The following is a 21,689-nucleotide window of genomic DNA, read 5'->3' on the forward strand; positions in this document are numbered from 1 at the left end:
TCCACATTTCGGCCATGCTAAACCTCCCTTCCGAGGTGGTTCCGTTGACCCAGTCTGTTGTTGCTCGCACAGTCTCTTCACCATAACCAAGGTGGTGTTCCACTTTGTGGGTACGTCGCATATGAGGCGGTGAGCGGGAAGGCAGAAGCGACGCTGCAGTGCAGGCAGGCGAGCAGCAGCAGGGTGAGGACGCTAAAAGTGCACACAGACAGCCTGCACTTTTAACACATTTCGTCAAACTGGTTAGGCTCAGAGCTGCTTCAAGATTTTGCCCGTTACACTTCAAGGCTTAGCTTGAGGTTCAGCGGCACCAACCACTCATCGTTCTGTTGTTTGGGAGAAGATACAGATTAGAGATTAGTAAAAAACATTTTGACAGCGGGGTGATTAATGAGTGGAACAGGATGCCACGAGAGGTGGTGAGTTCTCTTTCAATGGAAGTCTTCAAACAGAGGCTGGACAGACATCTGTCTGAGATGATTTAGTGAATTCTACATTGATACTGCAATCCACCATAAACCAGATGACCCTGGAGGTCCCTTCCAATTTTACCTTTCTATGATTCTATGTTTGATTTCCCCTACACACCTCCTACGCTGTGTGGGATCTTTCGCACAAATAGATGAGTTTCAGAACAGACTGCTGTCGTTTCCCCTTAGCTGTGCTGAAGTTGGTGGTGCAGGTGTTAGGCTGACCGGGTGAGGAGGAGGCAACCTGGATTGAGAATTGTCCAGCAATTCTTGGTGGTGGTAGGACATGCACCAGAACACCTTCTGCCTGAGGCCTAGTAGCTATTACATTTACCCAGTGCGTAGTTCGGGAGATATAACCCTATAAAGCATCTCTGGGACAGAGGTGGGTTGTTCCGAGCATCTCAGGATCTTCACTTAATTTGTGGCACCTGCAAGAAACTATCCTGTTGGTGGCATGGGCCTGTATTCCTGGGGAACAATCTCAACACCTTGTGCAATCTATGACACGATTAATTGCTGAGGTTCTGAAGGGGAAAGAAGATCCTATGTGCTACTAGATGGGTTTCTATAATAATGTGGCCATTCAGTACAGTATATGTTTTATATCTGGTGGAGATGACAGGATAAAGCTGATCATAGATGTTAGATGTTGTCTGGATCTTCTCAAACGTCTTTCTTTCAGGATAAAGATCTGCCCCATATTAATACTTCAGAGACATATGTGAGGGGTGATGAGCGGTGTAAAGAGGAGATTCCTTCAGATAACCGCACAGGTGAGTAGTGACCACTAAATGCAAAGAAGTTCCAAGTTCTACTTAGTCACTGACTTGCAGAGTAACATTAGATGTTCGGGGGTTTTTCAGGTGTGTTCACATGAAACTTTAATAATAATAATTAAGTTATTTATATAACGCCAACATCTTCCGCAGCACTTTACAATTAAGCGGGGACATGTACAGACAATAAATTCAATACAAGGTAAGACAGTTTAAGCAATTATGACTCGCCCCCTGGGCCGTGGGGCACGCGGATCCGGGCGATAGGGGAACGATGGGGGCAGCAGTGGCGGCCCGGTCCCGCGGCCCAGGGTGGTCAGACCAATGGTAGTCTGCTACTGTACTTTAGATAATGTCCGACCATTCCACCCGTGGATTGCGGCTATTAGGAACCGCCGCTGCATGCAGACCGCTGGGGCTGATGATGGGCGCAGCTGAGGTGGCGCGACTCCCCACGGGAAGAGCGCGGCCCCAGGGCAGCGCAGCGGACGGTGGGAGCGATGGTGGTGAGAGTCCCAGCACCGGTAGCGCTGGAGGAGCGAAAGAGCACACAGACAACGTACTGCAGTCCAATGTCTTTTACTCACAGTTCAGGTACTCCAGGTCACTTCTGTACAGGTAGTGACCGCCCGAGCCGTGCTGCGTCCACCAGGTGTTGGGCTCGGTCAACTCCCAGGCAGTTCAGAAGCATGGCTCAGGACCCCCTTTTGTCCTTTCTCTGGCCTGCCTCACCAGTGACCCACTTTTGTCCAGCTGCCGCGGACTTGTGCGGTTAAACGTGGGCCCCGTCCTCCGCTGTCCTATATGGTGCCTTCCTAGCAGGTTTGATGAGGTGTCGCACCAATAAATGATCACGACGACCGGTCTTTGGCTGAGGGTAGTTTCTCCTCCACCAACTTGGGTTCCGGTACCCTTAATCTGCCTGACCCTTCACCCTGGATTCTCGTGGGTTCTTAGGGTCCCTTCCACCTTCTTGTTCCTGAGCCCTTCTGTTTCTCTGTCTCTCCTTCTCTTTCTCTGTTCCTTTCTGTTCCTTTCTCGTGGAGCTGGGATGAGACTTAATCACAGCTCCCTTTTACCTCCTCTCTCTCTCTTCTCCGGCCTCTCTCTAGGCCCGCTCCTGAGTGGAGCTCCTACAGAGCCTCCGCTCCCGGTCTTCTCCTCTGACTGAACGAACCTAGATCTAAGATGGTGCCCACCTTTTATACCTCCCTCTGACCATGAGCCCAGGTGACCAGCAACCAATGGGCTCATACCTACTCTCAGGAACCAACCCCTATCTGCCCCTACAGCACTGGGTGTTCCACCCCCCTCCCCACTCCAGGCAGGGACATAGTCGGTCGTGCCTGCACTTCTGTCTAGTGGGAGCACCGTTGAGCTGTCCCTCGGAAATGGGGTGTGTGTGCTGTATGCAGCTAACTGAGCCCTGGTCCTTACTCCATCCTTACCTGGGAGTGGAATATCACACCACTGGTCCGAGGTGCAATACCCCTGTAGCGGCCGAACACTCGGGGCGCTACATTCCCCCCTGGTAAAGCACAGCACGTCCTCGGGCTGGAAAAGTGCAAAAACAGTTAATTACAGGACATGCAAACTTTTTAAAACTTTTCACTTCAGAAAACAGGCAACATGGTTCAATTCCCTTTATGGGAAACGCTTTTCTTTTCTTGTCACACTATTATAAAACGCTTACTAATACTTCTGGAACTCTTTTGACATATAAACACTATTAGAAAACATTCAGATTACTATCTAGCAGCATATAAAAACTTTTCATATAAAACATTTGCAGGAAAACATTTTTACAACACATTCTTGGATCCTGGCGGCGGTGCAACTTGCGACCAGGTGTGCACTCTTCTTGTAAGTGCAGGAACTTTGGCAAACTTGTAAACACGAGGGACTTGCTGTCCCGAGATAGACGTGGTAGTCTTTTTATAAAACCAGTAGGGGGCGCTTTAGGAAGCGCAACTATATACAAGGGATTGACCGCTCTCAGTCCTCGGCCAGTTTTGGGAAGGGAATGGCTGCTCACAGTCCTCAGCCTGGTAGGGGATGAGGGGCACTCAGGTAACAGTCTCTTAACAGTAATCAGTTCTCTGTACCCTGACGGGTAACTATGTACACAGGTACTTTGCTACTTACTAGTAGCGGTGTCCTCCATATGCTCCTTCTTCCTCCTCATATGGTTCTTCAGACCCGTCCGGGTCCTCTTGGCTCTCCTCATAGCCGCGGTGTTGTAGCTCCTCCTCAGTGAGCCGATGAACATGTAGGGCGTACGGTCCTTTTGCGCCTACGTGGCGGGTAAAGGTGACCACATCACCAGGGTACAAGTCACGGCCACGGTGTCCCTCAGGTAGATGACTCTCAACGTCCCTGCGGGTCACAAAGACGTCGCCTGCGGTTTCTGGGCCCCTGATGAAACCCCAGCCGTTTTCCATGTGAAATTTGACTATGGTCCCGGTGATTCGGGGACCACGGGCTGCTTGGGGGTCTTGGCGGGCCTTACGTTTTTGTTCAGCACTCTGGGCCTGGAGCCGTTCCTCTCTGACGCGCCTCTCTCGTCGCTCCCGCTCAAAGGTCGCCAGTTGCTGATGACAGGCCTCCAGGCGACGGACCGCGTCTGCCCGGGTCTCTTGAGAGAACCCCATCAAGTTCTCGCTGGTGGGGTCCCACGCAAATTGGACGTCCTCCAGTGGGGGTAGGGTGACCTCTATGGGTTCTGGAGCTGGTATCAGAGGTTTGCGCGGGGGCTGGGCCTTCCATGGCTGACTGCCGGTCACTTCCGCCGGCCACTCCAGCGGTAGTCCATCCGGACCGGTATGATGTGCCAATAGGTCCACGCCCAGCGATGGTATAGTGGGGGGACCTGATCTGGGAGCAGCGCCCGGGGGCACTCGGCCTTGTGACCAGGCCGGGGGTCTTTTGGCTGCGCTAAGTGGCAGTCCCATCCGGGACAGGGGCGCAGGCTTAGCAATGGCGCCCGGGTCATCCAGGCCTTGCGACCGGGCCGATGATGCTTCTTGCTTTATGGCGCCCGGGGTCAAGGGGCGTGGGGCGGGGCGTGGCCGCGGCGCTCGCCGCTTGAGGCCTAGCTGGGAGCAGTGGCGGCGCGGCAACAGGTGCGGTGAGTAGGGCTTCGGGTGCTGCGACGGGAGGCTGGGGCAGGCTTGCGGTTGCTGGGCTTGGGGTGGTGACGTCCCCTTCACTTGCTTCAGTCCTCTTGGCTCCCTCCGCGGCGTCGCCTCCGGTCCTCTCTCCTCCTGCGCCGTCCTCAGAGGCAGGCAAACCCCGGGGTGCGGTTGAGGCCTGTCGCTGGTGGGTCTCGGCCTGCCGGGCCAGTTCCTCTCTCCACTCAGTGAGTGCACCCCGCTGCGCCCGGACCATCCTCCGCTCCAGGTCCTCCAGTGCAGCTTGCGCACGCTCCGGGTCTCTGGGGAGCTGCGCTAGGACTTCTGCTAGGCTGCAGAGCGGTTCGGCCTGCAGCAGGCTTCGTGCCAGGAGGCTGGTGCTGCTGAGTGCGTCCATCCCCGGGTGCGGTCTGTCTGGACTGATCCAGACCACCCCCTGCCCCGCAGTTTTCTTCTCTTTCCGCCCCCATGGGGGGTGGTCCTGGGGCATTCTGCTGACAATCACTCTCAGGGGCAGCCCCCCCCACATTGACGGACATTTCCACAGCCATGCTCATGGTTGTTGGGGGCGGGCTTCCTCTTTGGCGCCATTCTGGGACCCGGCCCACGATGGGAGGCGGCCTCCTGTGGTCTTTTGGCGCGCACATTATGGCGCTCATTCTTCTAGGGCGGGCGCCATCTTTAGTACAATGAAACAGTCTCTTTTCAGGCGCGCAGTACCCGTTGTTAGCGGGCACGAAATCCTGCCGACTACGCCAAAGCTGACTCGCCCCCTGGGCCGTGGGGCACGATAGGGCGATAGGGGAACGATGGGGGCAGCAGTGGCGGCCCGGTCCCACGGCCCAGGGCGGTCAGACCAATGGTAGTCTGCTACTGTACTTTAGATAATGTCCGACCACGCCACCCGTGGATTGCGGCTATTAGGAACCGCCGCTGCATGCAGACCGCTGGGGCTGATGATGGGCGCAGCTGAGGCGGCGCGACTCCCCACGGGAAGAGCGCGGCCCCAGGGCAGCGCAGCGGACGGTGGGAGCGATGGTGGTGAGAGTCCCAGCACCGGTAGCGCTGGAGGAGCGAAAGAGCACACAGACAACGTACTGCAGTCCAATGTCTTTTACTCACAGTTCAGGTACTCCAGGTCACTTCTGTACAGGTAGTGACCGCCCGAGCCGAGCTGCGTCCACCAGGTGTTGGGCTCGGTCAACTCCCAGGCAGTTCAGAAGCATGGCTCAGGACCCCCTTTTGTCCTTTCTCTGGCCTGCCTCACCAGTGACCCACTTTTGTCCAGCTGCCGCGGACTTGTGCGGTTAAACGTGGGCCCCGTCCTCCGCTGTCCTATATGGTGCCTTCCTAGCAGGTTTGATGAGGTATCGCACCAATAAATGATCACGACGACCGGTCTTTGGCTGAGGGTAGTTTCTCCTCCACCAACTTGGGTTCCGGTACCCTTAATCTGCCTGACCCTTCACCCTGGATTCTCGTGGGTTCTTAGGGTCCCTTCCACCTTCTTGTTCCTGAGCCCTTCTGTTTCTCTGTCTCTCCTTCTCTTTCTCTGTTCCTTTCTGTTCCTTTTTCGTGGAGCTGGGATGAGACTTAATCACAGCTCCCTTTTACCTCCTCTCTCTCTCTTCTCCGGCCTCTCTCTAGGCCCGCTCCTGAGTGGAGCTCCTACAGAGCCTCCGCTCCCGGTCTTCTCCTCTGACTGAACGAACCTAGATCTAAGATGGTGCCCACCTTTTATACCTCCCTCTGACCATGAGCCCAGGTGACCAGCAACCAATGGGCTCCTACCTACGCTCAGGAACCAACCCCTATCTGCCCCTACAGCACTGGGTGTTCCACCCCCCTCCCCACTCCAGGCAGGGACATAGTCGGTCGTGCCTGCACTTCTGTCTAGTGGGAGCACCGTTGAGCTGTCCCTCGGAAATCGGGTGTGTGTGCTGTATGCAGCTAACTGAGCCCTGGTCCATACTCCATCCTTACCTGGGAGTGGAATATCACACCTCTGGTCTGAGGTGCAATACCCCTGTAGCGGCCGAACCCTCGGGGCGCTACAATTACATTAGGAGTGAAGTCCCTGCTCGCAAGCTTACAATCGTTGTGAATGTAGGAGCTGATTCATTATGGAGTTACCCGGGACTATTCTTTTTTTTATTTTTACAATGTGCTAAGAACTGTCACACAGGTAGTTGCTTCCTACCTTCCTTTTGTGCCTGCTGCCGATCTCTACCGACCCGGAGAGTTCACACACCACTCTTAGTGGTGATTCAGCTCCTCTTTCAGTCTCCTCTATTGACAGGGCGTGTCTGCCGATGTCATGCTGATTGATAGTTTAAGTGTTGGAAGCTGGCTTTCAATCACCAAAAGTTTTGCCTTGTCGGCAGAGATGCCCGGAAGAAGAAAAGCTGTTCGACGACATGGATAAAGAACACATACACACGCATGAAAATGAACTCAGAAAAAAATATACACATTGGAAAAAGAATGAGACTAAAGAAAGTCCCTATTTATGTAACCACAAAAAGGTGTTATGTATACAACCCCTGGCAAAAACTATGGAATCACCGGGCTCAGAGGATGTTCATTCAGTTGTTTAATGTTGTTGAAAAAAAGCAGATCACAGACATGGCACAAAAGTAAAATCATTTCAAATGGCAACTTTAGGGCTTTAAGAAACACTAAAAGAAATTAAGATTAAAAATGTGGTACTCAGTAAGGGTAATTTTTTTCAGACCAAGCAGAGGGAAAAAATTATGGAATCACTCAATTCCAAGGAAAAAATTATGGACTCACCCTGTAAATGTACATTTCCAAAACTAACACCTGCATCAAATTAGATCTGCTAATTAGTCTGCATCTAAAAAGGAGTGATCACACCTTGGAGAGCTGTTGCACCAAGTGGACTGACATGAATCATGGCTCCAACACGAGAGATGTCAATTGAAACAAAGGAGAGGATTATCAAACTCTTAAAAGAAGGTAAATCATCACGCAATGTTGCAAAAGATGTTGGTTGTTCACAGTCAGCTGTGTCTAAAATCTGGACCAAATACAAACAACATGGGAAGGTTGTTAAATGCAAACATACTGTTAGACCAAGGAAGACATCAAAGCGTGAAGACCGGAAACTTAAAGCAATATGTCTCCAAAACAGGAAATGCACAACAAAACAAATGAGGAACGAATGGGAGGAAACTGGAGTCTGTCTGTGACCGAACTGTAAGAAACCACCTAAAGGAAATGGGATTTACATACAGAAAAGCTAAACATAAGCCATCATTAACACCTAAACAGAAAAAAAGAAGGTTACAATGGGCTAAGGAAACGCAATCGTGGACTGTGGATGACTGGATGAAAGTCATATTCAGTGATGAATCGCGAATCTGCATTGGGCAAGGTGATGATGCTGGAACTTTTGTTTGGTGCCGTTCCAATGAGTTTTATAAAGATGACTGCATGAAGAGTACATGCAAATTTCCACAGTCATTGATGATATGGGGCTGCATGTCAGGTAAAGGCACTGGGGAGATGGCTGTCATTACATCTTCAATAAATGCCCAAGTTTACATTGATATTTTGGACAGTTTTCTTATCCCATCAATTGAAAGGATGTTTGGGGATGATGACATCATTTTTCAAGATGATAATGCATCCTGCCATAGAGCAAAAACTGTGAAAACATTCCTTGAAAGAAGACACATAAGGTCAATGTCATGGCCTGCAAACAGTCCGGATCTCAATCTAATTGAAAATCTTTGGTGGAAGTTGAAGAAAATGGTCCATGACAAGGCTCCAACCTGCAAAGCTGATCTGGCAACAGCAATCAGAGAAAGTTGGAGCCAGATTGATGAAGAGTACTGTTTGTCACTCATTAAGTCCATGCCTCAGAGACTGCAAGCTGTTATTAAAGCCAGAGGTGGTGCAACAAAATACTAGTGATGTATTGGAGTGTTATTTTGTGTGTTTGTTTTTCATGATCCCATATTTTTTTCTTCAGAATTGAGTGATTCCATAATTTTTTCCCTCAGTTTGGTCTGAAAAAAATGACCCTTACTGAGTACCACATTTTTAATCTTGATTTCTTTTAGTGTTTCTTAAAACCCTAAAGTTGCTATTTGAAATGACTTTAGTTTTATGCCATATCTGTGATCTGCTTTTTTTCAACAACATTAAACAACTGAATGAACATCCTCCGAGCCCCGTGATTCCATAATTTTTGCCAGGGGTTGTAGTTAACAAATGGGTGAACATACATCATTTGTCTTAAGTTCCCATTAAACCACATATGGATAGCCGTAGTCCATCAAAAATAACGCTCTGGGTCTGAAGACATGACCAGTGACAGGAGATTATGGGCTGGATGCCTGGGTAGAGTCCCTCCAGTCCTTGGAGTCTCCCCTGAGGAATCTTGATAAGAGGAAAAGCGTAGGGAGTATCGTACCTCTATCTCTTCTAAAGTTACCAGGTTGTGGAACCTATGAGTCTGGCACTACACCAGTATGGAGAAAGCTACATTTCACCGCAGTACTTGGTGAGGCTGTTTCAATTTGTATATTACAATGAGAGTCCGATGCATTAGGCTAAGTGCCCACAATGCAGAAATGCTGCGGAGCGTTTCTGCATCTCCCTGGCAGAAAAAACGCATGCAGATTTTACATGCATTTTTTCTGCCAGGTAGAAGCGTTTGTGAAGCATTTTGAACATGCGATTTCGCATGCGGGTTGTCAAGCGCTTTTCCAAGCAATTTTAGCATCTCTTGGAAAAGTGCTTGACAACGTGGTCACACTACATAAATCCATGCAACCGGCATGGATTTATGTTGTGTGACCAAGTTACGATGCTGCAAATGCAGCATCAATAGTAAAAAAAAAAAAAAAAAAAATGGTGAAAAGTAAAAAAAAAAAACATTATACTCACCTTCCGATGGCCCCCGGTCTCCACTACGGTGCATCCAGTGTCTTGGGCGGCTCGCGGTGCTCTAAAAAGGACATTCCATGATGTCATTTAGTCATGTGACAGTAGGCGGTCACGTGACCTGTCACATGACTAAATGACGTCATGTAAGGTCCTTTTACCACCGCAAGCAGCCAAAGAGCCAGCAGCACCACCGGGAGCAGACAGGGGGCCATCAGAAGGTGAGTATGTTTTTTTTTTTTTTTTTTATTATTTTATTTCTATTTTAACTACAGGTACTATAGTACCCGGGTCTGGAGGAGAATCTCCTCTTCTCCAAACCCGGGTACCATCCGCGCATTTAATCGCATGATATCCGCATGTGTACGTGTAGTCATGCGGATGTTATGCGGTCCAATGCAAGTCAATGGCGGCGATTTTTCCGCGATTCCGCAAATGGACATGCTGTGAATTTTTCTGCAATAATAATCCGCAGCGGAAATTTTCTCAGCATGTGCACAGCACATTCGGATTATCATTGGGAAACATGGCAGACAACTTAACATGTGTTTTTAATGCGTTTTCGCGGCGGAAATGCAGCCGCGGAAACGCATTAAATCCGCATCGTGGGCACGCAGCCTTACAGTGCTATATAGACCCTTTGCTCTAGGATCAATGCTTTGGCACCTTATCTGTGTATGCACTGTTTTGTTTTATTATATGAGCCTCTTATCTTGGTAGTAAATACCTTTGCTCAATGTGTGTCCATACTATTCTAGCATACACCTTTTTGATTGCCTACGACAATCCATGTGGTTTAATGGGCATTGAAGACGATTGATGTATGTCCACTCATTTGTTAACTATACATAACACCTTTTTGTGGTTACCTAAATAGGGACTTTATTTAGTTTCATACTTTTTCCAGTGTGTATATTTTTTCTGAGTTAATTTTCATGTGTGTGTATGTGTTCTTTATGTAAACTACCAGCCTGACCACCACCAGCATGCTAAGGCATATTACAGCAAAGCAGCCGACTAATTGGGCCGAACGCCAGGGTCCAGAATCAGCGTCTGCATGTTCCACTGCTGTGCATGCATGCAAATCTCCTGTCCATGGCACAGGCGAAGATGCCTCCCTGCACCTATTATTGCATACTTGCAACCAGGGCCGGCTCCAGGTTTTTCTGGGCCCCGGGCGAAAGAGTCTCAGTGGGCCCCTTTAACACATACCACGATTCATGATGCAGAGATACGGCGGAGAAATATATATATATATATTAGTACAATGCAAAGATTTCACTTCTTACATTACATGAGTGATATCTATTGTAAATTCCACAATAGCTCAGAAACCGGTGAATCGCTCCACACAGAATTCTGGCCCCCATATAAGGCTCCATACGGAATACTGGCCACCATATAACGCTTCATACGGAATACTGGCCCCCATATAAGGCCCCATACGGAATACTGGCCCCCATATAAGGCCCCATACGGAATACTGGCCCCCATATAAGGCTCCATGCGGAATACTGACCCCCATATAAGGCTCCATGTGGAATACTGGCCCCCATATAAGGCTCCATGTGGAATACTGGCCCCCATATAAGGCTCCATACGGAATACTGGCCCCCATATAAGGCTCCATACGGAATACTGGCCCCCATATAAGGCTCCATACGGAATACTGGCCCCCATATAAGGCTCCATACGGAATACTGGCCCCCATATAAGGCCCCATACGGAATACTGGCCCCCATATAAGGCCCCATACGGAATACTGGCCCCCATATAAGGCCCCATACGGAATACTGGCCCCCATATAAGGCTCCATACGGAATACTGGCCTCCATATAAGGCTCCATACGGAATACTGGCCCCCATATAAGGCTCCATACAGAATACTGGCCCCCATATAACGTTCCATACAGGATACTGGTCCCCTTATAAAGCTCCATACAGGATACTGGCCCCCATATAACGCTCCGTACAGGATACTGGTCCCCTTATAAAACTCCATACAGGATACTGGCCCCCATATAACGCTCCATACAGGATACCGGTCCCCTTATAACGCTCCATACAGGATACTGGCCCCCATATAATGCTGCATGCAGGCTGTTACCCCCCACATAATGCCCCATACAGGCCTCCCCCCTTTTAATGCTCCATGCAGGCTGTTACCCCCCACATAATGCCCCATACAGGCTGCCCCCCCCCCCTTATAATGCTCCATGCAGGCTGTTCCCCCCCACATAATGCACTATGCAGGCTGCCCCCCCCCTTTATAATGCCCCATGCAGGCTGTTCCCCACCTTATAATGCCCCATGCAGGATGTCACCCCCCCCTCTTTATAATGCCCCATGCAGGATGTCCCCCCCTCTTTATAATGCCCCATGCAGGATGTCCCCCCCCCTCTTTATAATGCCCCATGCAGGATGCCCCCCCCCTCTTTATAATGCCCCATGCAGGGTGTCCCCCCTCTCTTTATAATGCCCCATGCAGGATGTCCCCCCCCTCTCTTTATAATGCCCCATGCCTCCATACATTAAAAAAAAAAATCAAATACTCACCTCCCTTCTCCTCACCTGCTGCCCGCTGCTCGGGTCCGAACTCCAGCGTTGTCGGCGTCTTCCCGTTCAGCGCTCCCTGTGACGGCTCAGGGGAGGGCGCGGTGTAAAGACGTCACCGCGCCCTTTGACCTGAGACGTCACAGGGAGCGCAGAGCAGGAAGACAGCTGATCTGCGGAGGCACGGGGAGAGGTAAGTATCCAGCTGCCGGGGCCCTGAGCAAGCGGCGGAGAAGGGCGGGCGCTGACACCGCTATCCTCCGCCCATAGCCCAGCGGAGTGCGCGACCGCCAGTGGGCCCCTCTGCCTGCTCAGGGCCCCGGCATTTGCCCGGGTGCGCCGGGTGCTGACGCCGGCCCTGCTTGCAACCACCACCATCAGCAAGCACGTCCACGTCTTTGTACCAACGCAGCATACAGTTGTCCCTACTTCAGTCCTTTGAACGCAAGCGCAAATATGCAGCTAACGCCCCACAGGCCACACTACTAAGCTCCCACATTTCAAGAATGCTTGCCCTTGAAATGTTGCCTTTTAGGCTCGTGGAGACGGAATCTTTCCGCAACCTGATGGCGGCTAGCGTCCCTCAGTACTCGGTCCCCAGCCGCCACTATTTCTCCCGGTGTGCCGCCCCCGCCTTACACAAGCACGTATCCCAGGACATTACCCATGCCCTCAACAACGCAGTTACTGGGAAGGTTCACCTAACCGCGGACACATGGCTAATATAGTGGAAGTCGGGACCCAGTCGTACCCTGGGACGGAACACGTCCTTCCGACGCAGAGGATTGCGGGCCCTGGGTCAATCAGGGTTGCCCCCTCATTCTACAGCTGCTGCACCACCTCCTCCTATTCAGCCTCCATCTCCGAAATGACCACATCAGTCGCAAGCTGGAAGCACTGCAGCACTGCCTTGGCCAAGCGACAACAGGCTGTGCTGAAGCTAATATGCTTAGGGGACAAACTGCACACTGCTGCAGAATTGTTGACAGCTGTAAAAGATCAGGCAGATGTGTGGCTGTCACCGCTGAACCTACAGCCAGGCATTCTCTTGTGTGACAATGGCCGGAACCTGGAGGCGGCTCTGAAGCTGGCGAGATCTCACACTTACCATGTCTGGCCCATGTGCTCAACCTAGTGGTTCAGAGGTTTCTCAAAACCTACCCGGATTTGCTGAGGTGCTTGTCAAAGTGCTCTGTGTGTCTGCCCATTTTAGAAAGTCAGCTACAGTTTCCAACGCCCTTGCCGTGCTTCAGCAGCGTTTGCAGCTTCCAGCTCACCGACTGGTGTGCGATATCATCACGCGTTGGAACTCAACGTCGCATATGTTGGGGAGGATTTGTGAGCAGCAGAGGGCAGTTGTTGAATACCAGCTTCGACATGCTTGTCGGTATTCAGGTCAGCCTCTGCACATAAGAGCTGATGAGTGGGCATGGATGTCTGACATCTGTGCTATCCTCCAAAACTTTGAGGACTCCACCAAGATGGTGAGCGGCGATAATGCCATAATTAGCATCACCATCCTGCGTATCTGTCTACTGAAACGCTTTCTCCTCACAATTAAAGAGGAGGCATTGCAGGCGGAGCATGATGAGATGGAGCAAGGAACCATACAGGGTGATGCCACACAGCCCAGCCTCATCTCATCCCAATGCGGATTGGGTGACAATGAGGAGGAGGAGAAACAGGAGCTAGTTTCCTGCGCTATAAACTGTATTACCCACACAACTGTCATATCGTCTGTTCAGCGTGCATGGCCTGAGAAGAGTGAAAACTAGGAGGATGAGGAGGAGAGCAGTCGTCCTCTTTCTCAGGACAGGGAAGTCTTGCCTGTTGGCAGTCTGGCACACAAGGCTGACTATATGTTCCCCTGCCTTTCCTGTGACCCTCGTGTTTTACACATTTTGTGGGACAGTCATTACTGATTGGTCACACTTATAGACCTATGCTACAAGGAGAGCTTTGTATTACAGAAACCTGGATCCAGCAGTCAGACACCACTGCCGCTGCTGCTCTCTCGTTTGGTGGGCTGAAATTTTCACGTACAGCTAGACCTGAGAACAAACAGGGTGGAGATGTTGGTTTGCTCCTTTCATGACAATGTGCTTTCCAGGTCATCCCCCCGGTTCCCTCACTTATGTTTCCTTCCTTTGAAGTTCACATTGTCAGACTCTTCAAACCCTTCTCCCTGCGAGTGCCGGTTGTGTATCGCCCTCCGGGCTTCTCCCGCCAGTTCCTGGATCACTTTGCCACCTGGCTTCCTCACTTTCTATCCTGTGACAGCCCCACCCTCATCATGGGAGACTCCCCATCGATGATCCCCTCTCCCAATCTGCCTCTCATCTACTTTCTCTACCTCCTCATTCGGCCTCTCACAGTTTACTAACTCTCCTATTCCTGAAGACGGGGATACTCTGGACCTGGTCTTCTCCCGTCTTTGCTCACTGCATGACTTTACTAACTCCCCTCTCCCGCTCTCGGACCGCAACCTTATTTCCTTCTCTGTCAAGAACTGCCTCCTCACCTGGGACACCCATACTTCCCATACTTATAGGAATACACGTACCATTAATACCCAGCAGCTTATGGATAATCGACACACATCTTTAGCTCCCACCTCCTCCGTCTCCTGTCCAGACTTAGAATTCTCACACTACAATAATACACTGAAGAGTGCCCTAGATGAAGCCGCACCTTCTACAAACAGAAAGACCCGACAGAGACAATGGCAACCTTGGCATACAATGCAAACATGTTTTCTTCAGCGTTGCTCAACGTGTGCTGAGCGTCAGTGGAGAAAATCACTTTTAGCAGAAGACTTCATCCACTATAAATTCATGCTCAAAACCTATAACTTTGCCCTTCATCTGGCCAAACAATCCTACTTCACCACCCTCATCACTTCACTGTCCAACAATCCAAAATGACTTTTGAAACCTTAAACTCCCTCCTGAACCCTAAAGCACAGGTCCCCATCACCAACCTCAGCGGTGAGAATCTGGCCACTTATTTCCAAAAAAAATCAACCCAATCCATCAGGACATCTCAGCCCAATCTCCCCAGTGCCTGGATCCCCTTCCCTGCCGCACTTCAAGCTCACTTGCCTTCTTTGAGCCTGTCACAGAAGAAGAAGTTACCCAGCTCCTCACTTATTTTCGGCCTACAACCTGTAACAGTGACCCCATTCCCTCACATCTCCTGCAGTCTCTCTCACCAGTGGTCTCCACTCACCTGACTTAAATATTTAACCTCTGTCTTTCTTCAGGTAACTTTCCCTCCTCGTTTAAACATGCCATCATAACCCCTTTACTTAAAAAGCCATCCCTGGACCAGAACTGCACTGCCTACTATAGACCTGTCTCTAATATTCCATTTAGCTCTAAACTCCTGGAACGCTTGGTCCACTCCCGTGTAATCCACTATCTCTCCGATAACTCTCTCCTCGACCCTCTACAATCTGGTTTCTGCTCTTTACACTCCACTGAAACTGCCTTCACTAATGTTTCTAATTATCTACTAATAGCTAAATACACTGCTCAAAAAAATAAAGGGAACACTCAAATAACACATCCTAGATCTGAATGAATGAAATATTCTCATTGAAAACTTTGTTCAAAGTTGAATGTGCTGACAACAAAATCACACAAAAATCATCAATGGAAATCAAATTTATTAACCAATGGAGGCCTGGATTTGGAGTCACCCCCAAAATTAAATTGGAAAAACACACTACAGGCTGATCCAACTTTGATGTAATGTCCTTAAAACAAGTCAAAATGAGGCTCAGTATTGTGTGTGGCCTCCACGTGCCTGTATGACCTCCCTACAATGCCTGGGCATGCTCCTGAAGAGGTTGCGGATGGTCTCCTGTGGGATCTCCTCCCAGACCTGGACTAAAGCATCCGCCAACTCCTGGACAGTCTGTGGTGCAAACGTGACATTGGTGGATAAAGAGAGACATGATGTCCCAGATGTGCTCAATCGGACTCAGGTCTGGGGAATGGGCGGGCCAGTCCATAGCTTCAATGCCTTCATCTTACAGGAACTGCTGACATACTCCGGCCACATGAGGTCCGGCATTGTCCTGCATTAGGAGGAACCCAGGGCCAAGAGCACCAGGATATGGTCTCACAAGGGGTCTGAGGATCTCATCTCTGTACCTATTGGCAGTCAGGCTACCTCTGGAGAGCACATGGAGGGCTGTTCGGCCCTCCAAAGAGATGCCACCCCACACCATTACTGACCCACTGCCAAACCGGTCATGCTGAAGGATGTTGCAGGCAGCAGATCGCGCTCCACGGCGTCTCCAGACTCTGTCACTTCTGTCACATGTGCTCAGTGTGAACCTGCTTTCATCTGTGAAGAGCACAGGGTGCCAGTGGCGACTTGCCAATCCTGGTGTTCTGTGGCAAATGCCAAGCGTCCTGTATGGTCTTGGGCTGTGAGCACAACCCCCAGCTGTGGATGTCGAGCCCTCATACCACCCTCATGGAGTCGGTTTCTAACCATTTGTGCAGACACATGCACATTTGTGGCCTGCTGGAGGTCATTTTGCAGGGCTCTGGCAGTGCTCCTCCTATTCCTCCTTGCAAAAAGGCAGAGGTAGCGGTCCTGCTGCTGGGTTGTTGCCCTCCTATGGCCCCCTCCACATCTTCTGGTGTACTGGCCTGTCTCCTGGTAGCGCCTCCAGCCTTTGGACACTATGCTGACAGACACAGCAAACCTTCTTGCCACAGCTCGCATTGATGTGCCATCCTGGATGAGCTGCAGTACCTGAGCAACTTCTGTGGGTTGTAGAGTCCGTCTCATGCTACCACGAGTGTGAAAGCACAAGCAACATTCAAAAGTGACCAAAACATCAGCCAGAAAGCATTGGTACTAAGATGTGGTCTGTGGTCCCCACCTGCAGAACCACTCCTTTATTGAGTGTGTCTTGATAATTGCCAATAATTTCCATCTATTGTCTATTCCATTTGCACAACAGCATGTGAAATTGATTGTCAATCAGTGTTGCTTCCTAAGTAGACAGTTTGATTTCACAGAAGTTTGATTTACTTGGAGTTATATTCTGTTGTTTAAGTGTTCCCTTTATTTTTTTGAGCAGTGTATAATGGTCACTACTCCCTGCTGATTCTTCTGGATCTCTCTGCCGCATTTGACACTGTGGATCACCAGCTCCTCCTCACTATGATCTACTCTGTCGGCCTCAAAGACACCGTTCTCTCCTGGTTCTCCTCCTACCTCTCTGACTGCTCCTTCGCTGTATTTTTTGCCGGCTCCTCTTCCTCTCCTCGTCCCCTTACTATTTGGGTTCCACAGGGCTCAGTCCTAGGCCCCCTCCTCTTCTCTCTATACACTGCCCCTATTGGACAAACAATCAGCAGATTTGGGTTCCAGTATCATCTCTATGCTGACGATACCCAATTATACACTTCTTCTCCTAACATCACCCCTACCCTAATGCAAAATACCAAGGATTGTCTGTCTGCTGTATCTGACATCATGTCCTCCCTCTATCTTAAACTGAATCTCTCCAAAACTGAACTTCATGTGTTTCTCCCCTCTACTAACCTAACTCTACCTAAAATTGAAATTACATTGGAGGGTTCAACCATAACTCCCAAGCAGCACTCTCGCTGCCTTGGGGTCATATTCGACACTAAACTTTCCTTTACTCCCTATATCCAATCACTCATCCACTCTTGTCACCTGCATCTTAAAAACATCTCTAGAATCCGACCTTTTCTCACCTTTGAAACTGCTAAAACTCTTACTGTCGCTCTTATTCACTCTCATCTGGACTACTGCAACTCTCTTCTGATCGGTCTCCCTCTCACCAAACTTTCTCCTCTCCAATCTGTCCTGAATGCGGCAGCCAGGGTCGTTTTTCTGTCCAGCTGCTTCACCGATGCCTCCATCTTGTGCCAGTCATTACAGGGTCCAATATAAACTCATTGCTCTCACCCACAAAGCTCTCCACAGTTCTGCACCAACTTATATCTCCTGTCTCATCTCTGTCTATCGCCCTACACGTGCCCTCCGTTCTACAAATGGCCTAAGACTAACATCCCCCATAATCCGAACCTCGCACCTCCGTCTCCAAGACTTCTCTCGTGCTGCGCCAGTTCTCTGGAATGCAGTACCCCAGACAATCTGACTGATGCCTAGCCCCCACATCTTCAAGCGCGTTTTAAAACACCATCTCTTTAAACAAGCCTACCACTTCAACTCCGTAAACTAACTTTCTCCTGTTCCCTCCTTCTTAATATTATTCAGAATCTGTTCCCTACTATTCATCTGTCTCCACACCCTCCATGCACACGATAACTGCACTCAATACTTGATTATTGCACTTAAACATACTGGCTGATGACCGGATCATGCAGCCTTCTATGAAAATCCCTATTAATTATAATTGCTATACCTGAAATATCAAGCACTTCTCACCTATTGTGTCCCCCCTTTTTCTTGTAGATTGTAAGCTTGCAAGCAGAACCCTCACTCCTAATGTAACTGTTTAAACTGTCTTACCTTGTATTGAATTTATTGTCTGTATATGTCCCTGCTTAATTGTAAAGTGCTGCGGAATATGTTAGCGCTATATAAATAAAAATTATTATTATTATTATAAGGGTGTTTATGATGTCCGTAGGAATTTTTTTTTTAGATGCCTACCTCTAGCATTTTGTATGTTATACTGTATGGTCATGTATACTCCCCAGGGGTAAATGTTTTTCAGCACATGCACTTAGTGCATGGGAATTAACAGTATAGGAGAGCCACTCCTTAACAATGGTAAAAATTTTTTGAATGAGGACCTCCTCTACATCTCTTCAAAGGGGTATTGGAGTGCGTCCAATTTTTGGCAGCCCTTGCAGTCACTGCATGGGCATTACCATTATAGGAGACCCTCTCCTTTATACTGGAAACAATTTTTTTTACTGAGGCCCTCCTCTATGTCTCTTTAAAGGGGTATTGTGGTGCGTCCAAATTTTTGGCAGCCCTTGCATTCAGTACATAGTGTGATGTAGCAGACATCCCTTTAATGGTTCAGTGTGTTTTGAATGACCATGTACCTTCCCCTTTAACTGACTGGTCACATGACCGTGACATCACACAGGTCCTTATGCACACAGAGGGTCTGGACACATGACTGTGACATCAGTCAAGGTCCTATCTGTGGGTGTGTGTGTGTGCTGCAGTATATATAAACCCTGTGTGTTCCTGTGGGGGTGTGTTCCGGTGTGTAGGAGTTCCTGTGTGTTGGGAGCTTCTGTGTGGGCACCGTGTGAGAGGCACGAGGCTGTTCCCTGTGTGTGGGGGGAACACCGCTCGTGTGAGGCCTGTTGGACTCCTGGGAGGTGAAGCCTGGATCCCTGTGTGAGAGTGTGGGGGGATGCCAGTAAGCCTTGGAGTGCCACACAAGCGTCCTGAAGGGTGAAGCCTGGGTATGATATGTGTAATATGCCAGTAAGCCTTAAAGGGAGTGACGGCTGGAGACCACGTGTGGTAAGCCGTAGAGCCACAGTGGTGGCGTATGAAAAGGACTATAACAGCTGAAGTCGGCAAAGGTAATACTCTTGTGTTATGGACATTTACATGGACATTGTTTTAGTATTACCTCTCGGAAGGCTGTAATTAGAGCCAAGTGGGCCGGTCTGCCACTTGGGCTCATGGACTTTATCAGTGTGTCGGCGGGCCACGGAGTTGGACCCGGAAAGAAGCTGTTTATGAAGTGTAATAAACTGCTGAGCTTTGTTGAAAAATGGAAAGCTTATCATATGTGAGTTGATTGACGCAGCGAAGTGAGTATCCCCCAGGATAATGACAAGTGCTGCCTCTCAATAGGCAATAACAGTATAGGAGACCACTTCCTAATAATTGGAATATTTTTTTAACTGAGGCCCTCCTCTATGTCTCTTCAAAGGGGTATTGGAGTGCATCCAAATTTTTGGCAGCCCTGCCACTCACTGCGTACACAATAACAGTATAGGAGACCATCTCCTTTGTTATGGAACTATTTTTTGAAATTAGGCCCTCCTCTATGTGTCTTCCAATTGGTATTGGGGTCTTTCCAAAATTTGGCCAGCCCTTTCAGTCACTGCATACACAATAACAGTATAGGAGACCCGCTCCTTTTATAATGGGAACATTTTTTGAAATTAGGCCCTCTTCTATGTGTCTTCAAATTGGTATTGGGGTTTTTCCAAAATTTGGCCAGCCCTTACAGTCACTGCTTACGCAATAATAGTCTAGGAGACCCACTCCTTTTGTATTGGGAACATTTTTTTTTACTGAGGCACTCCTCTATGTCTCTTCAAAGTAGTATTGGAGTGCATCCAAATTTTTGGAAGCCCTTGCAGTTGGTGATGAGCGAGCACACAACTCGTTACTCGCCAGAGCATCTCACTGCTCGCGATGCTCGGCGAGTATTTCCGGGATGCACCTGCGGAAGCTCAGGTCCCCTCCCCGCATGTTTGCCACTCTTTAGAAAGCCAATGGATTGCCTGCCACTCACTGTAATGCCGCAGCCATGTTGGTTGTGGCATTACAGTGATTGACGCTATGCGGCCAGCCATCGGGTCTATATAAGACCCAGTGACCCTATACTAGTCACAGTGTACCCTTCAGATAGGCAGAGTAGGGAGAGGTGCTGCTGAGTGAGGGACAGGATTGGCGGTTTAATAGTTAGATGTAGGTATTCCACAAGTATGTAAGTATATACACTGCTCAAAAAAATAAAGGGAACACTCAAATAACACATCCTAGATCTGATTGAATGAAATATTCTCAATGAATACTTTGTTCTGTACAAAGTTGAATGTGCTGACAACAAAATCACACAAAAATCATCACTGGAAATCAAATCTATTAACCAATGGAGGCCTGGATTTGGAGTCACACCCAAAATTAAAGTGGAAAAACACACTACAGGCTGATCCAACTTTGATGTAATGTCCTTAAAACAAGTCAAAATGAGGCTCAGTATTGTGTGTGGCCTCCACGTGCCTGTATGACCTCCCTACAATGCCTGGGCATGCTCCTGATGAGGTTGCGGATGGTCTCCTGTGGGATCTCCTCCCAGACATGGACTAAAGCATCTGCCAACTCCTGGACAGTCTGTGGTGCGACGTGACGTTGGTGGATGGAGCGAGACATGATGTCCCAGATGTACTCAATCGAATTCAGGTCTGGGGAACAGGCGGGCCAGTCCATAGCTTCAATGCCCTTCATCTTGCAGGAACTGCTGACACACTCCAGCCACATGAGGTCTGGCATTGTCCTGCATTAGGAGTTACCCAGGGCCAACCGCATCAGCATATTGTCTCACAAGGGGTCTGAGGATCTCATCTCAGTACCTAATGGCAGTCAGGCTACCTCTGGCGAGCACATGGAGGGCTGTTCGGCCCTCCAAAGAAATGCCACCCCACACCATTACTGACCCACTGCCAAACCAGTCATGCTGAAGGGATGTTGCAGGCAGCAGATCGCTCTCCACGGCTTCTCCAGACTCTGTCATGTCTGTCACATGTGCTCTGTGTGAACCTGCTTTCATCTGTGAAGAGCACAGGGTGCCAGTGGCAATTTTGCCAATCCCTGTGTTCTGTGGCAAATGCAAAGCGTACTGCACGGTGTTGGGCTGTGAGCACAACCCCAATCTGTGGACGTCGGGCCCTCATACCAACCTCATGGAGTCGGTTTCTAACAGTTTGTGCAGACACATGCACATTTGTGGCCTGCTGAAGGTCATTTTGCAGGGCTCTAGCAGTGCTCCTCCTGTTCCTCCTTGCACAGAGGTGGAGGTAGCGGTCCTGCTGCTGGGTTGTTACCCTCCTACGGGCCCC

At 49.5% G+C, this 21,689-nt stretch overlaps 1 protein-coding gene across 3 annotated transcripts in view; it reads left to right on the top strand.

Moving 5' to 3' along the window:
* The window catches only part of LOC141270717 (uncharacterized), a 57,137-nt gene that overhangs the window by 18,022 nt on the left and 17,426 nt on the right, over positions 1–21,689 (top strand). For all 3 annotated transcript variants that reach the window (XM_073680807.1, XM_073680805.1, XM_073680806.1), the window contains one exon: positions 1,156–1,246. In XM_073680807.1, the coding sequence (XP_073536908.1) occupies positions 1,156–1,246 (91 nt within the window). The remainder of the gene's footprint in view (positions 1–1,155; positions 1,247–21,689) is intronic.

Source organism: Phyllobates terribilis, unplaced genomic scaffold, assembly GCF_046119375.1.
Source record: "Phyllobates terribilis strain yellow unplaced genomic scaffold, ASM4611937v1 Scaffold_5__5_contigs__length_657084704, whole genome shotgun sequence".
Taxonomy (NCBI): Eukaryota; Metazoa; Chordata; class Amphibia; order Anura; family Dendrobatidae; genus Phyllobates; species Phyllobates terribilis.